At 19.4% G+C, this 4,930-nt stretch overlaps 1 protein-coding gene across 2 annotated transcripts in view; it reads left to right on the forward strand.

The window, feature by feature from the left end:
• LOC117171769 (structural maintenance of chromosomes protein 6) overlaps positions 1-4,930 on the forward strand; it is a 55,518-nt gene that overhangs the window by 35,570 nt on the left and 15,018 nt on the right. For both annotated transcript variants that reach the window (XM_033359375.1, XM_033359376.1), the window contains exon 14: positions 4,235-4,400. In XM_033359375.1, the coding sequence (XP_033215266.1) occupies positions 4,235-4,400 (166 nt within the window). The remainder of the gene's footprint in view (positions 1-4,234; positions 4,401-4,930) is intronic.

Raw genomic sequence — 4,930 nt, forward strand, 5'->3', positions numbered from 1 at the left:
GTTGAAAATTCAGGATTGATAAATTTTTAAAAACTATTTTGTTAAAAATTCCTGTTTTTTGTTGTTAAAAATTAATTTTTTCAATCTGAAAATTCAAGTATGTCATTTTTGGTTGAAAGTTTATCTTTTTTTTTTCAAATTCAATTATTTCTTTGAAAATTTATGTATTTTGTTGGAAAATCGTATTTTTCTGTAGAAAATTAATGTTTTTGGTTTCAATTTTTTGATTTTTTAATTTTGAACCAAATAATTGTATTTTTAAACAAAAAAGATGAACTTTCTGCCAAAAGAGATGAATTTATAAATAAAAAAATAAAATAAAAAAAAACAAAAATACGAATTACTATTTGTTGAAAATCAATTTTTTAAACTAAAAATGTAACTGTTCCAGTAGAAAATTTAACAACAAAGAATATTAATTTTCTATTCAAAAAGCCAAATTTTCAATAAAATGAAATTGAAATTATTTCATTAAAATTTATGAATTCGAATTTTTCAAGTGAAATTGAAAAATGACATTTACTTCTACCAAAAAAAGATGAATTTTCTACGAAATACATGGATTATCAACAAAGAATATTAATTTTTTATTGAAAAAGTTAAATTTTCAACAAAAACACATTGATTTTCCAAGAATTAGTTGAATTAAAAAAAATGTAAATTTTTAACAAAATATAATTTTTGGTTAAATTTTTGGTTGAAAAATTTTCATTTTAATTCAAAATTCTCCTTTTTTACAAAAAAAAAAATCATTTTTTAACAGAAAAGACTAATTTTTCAACAAAATACATAAATTTTCAACCAATTATTCCATTTTTCGAAAGAAATTTTTGAATTTTCTACAAAATGGTTTCTTTCAACAAAGAGAAAATTTCAAGACAAAAAGAGGCCGAATTTTCTACAAATTCTAAATTTTATTTAATTAATTTTTAGTTTATATTTTTTTCGTTCCTAGACATTTTTAACGATATTTGAAGTTAAAAAATACAAATTTTTAACCAAAAACGAAGTAGTTAAATTTTCATTAAAGAAATTTTATATTCAAGAAAATTACTATTTTTCTACGAGAGTTTAATTTTCTATTGGAAAATGTGAATTTTGAACAAGAAAGATAATTTCCAAACGAAGCACATTAATTTTCATTCAAATGAATGTACTTTTTACAAAAAACAATGATTTCCTACAAAAAAAGACGATTTGAATAAATTCGAAAATTTATTTCAGGAGTGTTTTCTTGAATTTTGTTAAAAATTCGTTTCTTTTTTCAGTAGAAAATTAACCTTTTTGTTTAAAAATTCATCTTTTTGGTTGAAAATTTAATTTTTGTAGTGGAAAATTCAACTTTTTGGTTCAGAATTCTTAAATTTGATTAAAAATTCGTTTTTTTTTGTTGTAGAAAATTAATCTTTTTGCAATTTTATTGAAAAATCGTCTTTTTTGGTTGTAGATTCATTTAATTTTTGTTTAAAAATTTATCTTTTTAGTTAAGAATTTATATTTTTAGTTGAAAATTCAACTTTTTCGTTTAGAATTTTTGATTTTTATTGAGAATTCACATTTTTTAGAAGTAAATTAGCTTATTGTTTAAAAATTCATGTTTTTAGTTGAAAATTTAATTTTTTTAAAGAATTCTTTACTTTCATTGAAAATTCGTGTTTTTGAGTAATAAATTAACCATTTTGTTTAAAAATTCATGCTTTTAGTAGAAAATTTAACTTTTTTATTGAGAATTCTTTACTTTCATTGACAATTCGTGTTTTTTAGAAAAAAATTTTTGTTAAAAAATTCCTGTTTTTAGTTGAAAATTTAACTTTTTTTTGAAAATTTTATACTTTAATTGACAATTTGTGTTTTTTTGTTTAAAAATTCATGTTTTTCGATGAAAATTTAAATTTTTTATTGAGAATTCTTTACTTTTATTAACAATTCTCTTATTTTTAGTAATAAATTAACCTTTTTGCTTAACAATTCATGCTTTTCAGCTAAAAATTAAAATTTTTAAATGAGAATTCTTGAATTTTGTTAAAAATCCTTTTTTTTTCAGTAGAGAATTAACCTTTTTGTTAAAAAATTCATGTTTTTACTTGAAAATTTAACTTTTTCATTGAGAATTTTTTACTTTAATTGACAATTCGTGTTTTTTAGCAATAAATTAAACTTTTTGTTTAAAAATTCATGTTTTTAGTTGAAAATTTAACTTTTTTATTGAAAATTTTATACTTTAATTGACAATTTGTGTTTTTTTGTTTAAAAATTCATGTTTTTCGATGAAAATTTAAATTTTTTATTGAGAATTCTTTACTTTCATTAACAATTCTCTTATTTTTAGTAATAAATTAACCTTTTTGCTTAACAATTCATGCTTTTCAGCTAAAAATTAAAATTTTTAAATGAGAATTCTTGAATTTGGATAAAAATTCGTTTTTTTCAGTAGAGAATTAACCTTTTTGTTTAAAAATTCGTGTTTTTTAGTAATACATTAATCTTTTTGTTAAAAAATTCATGTTTTTAGTTGAAAATTTAACTTTTTCATTGAGAATTTTTTACTTTAATTGACAATTCGTGTTTTTTAGTAATAAATTAAACTTTTTGTTTAAAAATTCATGTTTTTAGTTAAAAATTTAAGTTTTTTATTGAGAATTCTTTAGCTTTCATTAACAATTCGTTATTTTTAGTAATAAATTAACCTTTTTGTTTAAGAATTCATGGTTATCAGCTGAAAATTACAATATTTAAACGAGAATTCTTGAATTTGGATAAAAATTCGTTTTTTTCAGTAGAGAATTAACCTTTTTGTTTAAAAATTCGTGTTTTTTAGTAATACATTAACCTTTTTGTTAAAAAATTAATGTTTTTAGTTAAAAATTTAACTTTTTTATTGAAATTTTTTTATTTTAATTGACAATTCGTGTTCTTTTGTTTAAAAATTCATGTTTTTAGTTAAAAATTTAAGCTTTTTATTGAGAATTCTTTACTTTCGTTAACAATTCGTTATTTTTAGTAATAAATTAAACTTTTTGTTTAAAAATTCATATTTTTAGTTAAAAATTTAACTTCTTTATTGAGAATTCTTTACTTTCATTGACAATTCGTGTTTTTTAGTAATAAATTAACCTTTTTGTTTAAAAATTCATGTTTTTAGTTAAAAATTTATCTTTCTTATTGAAAATTTTTTACTTTAATTGTTGAAAATTAAATTTTTTTATTAAGAATTCTTTACTTTAATTGACAATTCGTGTTTTTTAGTAATAAATTAACCTTTTTATTAAAAAATTCATGTTTTTAGTTGAAAATTTAACATTTCATTGAGAATTTTTTTACTTCAATTGACAATTCGTGTTTTTTTGTTTAAAAATTCATGTTTTTAGTTGAAAATTTAACTTTCTTATTGAGAATTCTTTACTTTAATTGACAATTCGTGTTTTTTTGTTCAAAAATGTCTATTTTTAGTTGAAAATTCAACCTTTTGGTTTAGAATTCTTGATTTTTATTGAGAATTCATATTTTTTAGAAGTAAATTAGCTTATTGTTTAAAAATTCACGTTTTTTAGTTGAAAATTCAACTTTTTAAATGAGAATTCTTGATTCTCATTAAAAATTCTTTTTTTTTCAGTAGAGAATTAACCTTTTTTTAAAATTCATCTTTTTAATTGAAAATTTATATTTGTAGTTGAAAATTCTACTTTTTGGTTCAGAATTCTTCAATTTTGGTCGAGAATTCTTAAATAAATCAATTTTGTACAAAAAAAAAACGACTTGAATAATTTCTAAATTTTATTTCATTAATTTTTAGTTTTTTTTTTCGTTTCTAACAATTTTCAACTAGAGAGTTAAATATGAATTTTCCAAAAACTAAATAAATTTTTGAAGCAAATAGGTACATGTTCTACGAATTTGTTGAATTTTTAAGACAAAAATTTGAATTTTCTACAAAACAGTTCAATTCTCAGACCAAAAACTTCAGAAAAAAAACCAAGAACTTAAGAAAATAGTTGAATTCGCATTTAAGTGAAAAAAATCCGATAATTTTCTTTATAATATATAATTATATTATTATTTATTTTATGTACATAATTTATGATAATTTATCGAATAAATAATAATATTTAAAATAAACTTTAAATTTAATTTTAATTTTTTTAAAAACATTTTATGAAAATGTTTTTAAAAATTGATGAGAGAATTTTTAATATTTTTTATATTTTTAATGTTTTTGTTTTTTTTTTTGTTACAGAACTGCGAGAGAAATCACGCGTACAGCAGACGAGATTAAAGCTCAGATTGAAATGATTGAGAATGAATACGGCTCTAAAGATGACTTGAATCAAGAGCTCGTGGAAAAACGCAACAAGTATGGTCAGGTCATCTATTTTGCAACCGAGCTGAGAAAGTCTTGCGAGGTAATTTCACTTAAATTTCAGGAAATTCATATTTTTTGCTTAGAAATTCAACAATTTCGTAGAAAAATTAAATAATTGATTGAAAATTTATGAATTTTGTTGAAAATTCGATATTTTTTGGTTGTATGTTAATTTACTTTTTGTTTATAAATTGATCTTTTTAGTTGAAAATTTATAGTTTTAGTTGAAAATTCAACTTTGTCGTTCAGAATTCTTGAATGTTGTTAAACATTCGTTTTTTTCAGTGGAAGATTAATCTTTTTGTTTAAAAATTCATATTTCTTATTCAAAATTTAACAACTAGGTTTTAAAGTTGAACTACTTTCTTCAATAAAAAAATGTCTTTCTTTCTTAAAAGTTCAAATTTTTGGTTGAGAATTCTGCAATTTTATTGAAAATTCGATATTTTTTGGTTGTAGATTAATTTTCTTTTTGTTTAAAAATTTATCTTTTTAGTTGAAAATTTATCTTTTTAGTTGAAAATTTATATTTTTAGTTGAAAATTCAAATTTGTCGTTCAGAATTCTTGA

Source organism: Belonocnema kinseyi, chromosome 4 (genome assembly GCF_010883055.1).
Source record: "Belonocnema kinseyi isolate 2016_QV_RU_SX_M_011 chromosome 4, B_treatae_v1, whole genome shotgun sequence".
Lineage (NCBI taxonomy): Eukaryota > Metazoa > Arthropoda > Insecta > Hymenoptera > Cynipidae > Belonocnema > Belonocnema kinseyi.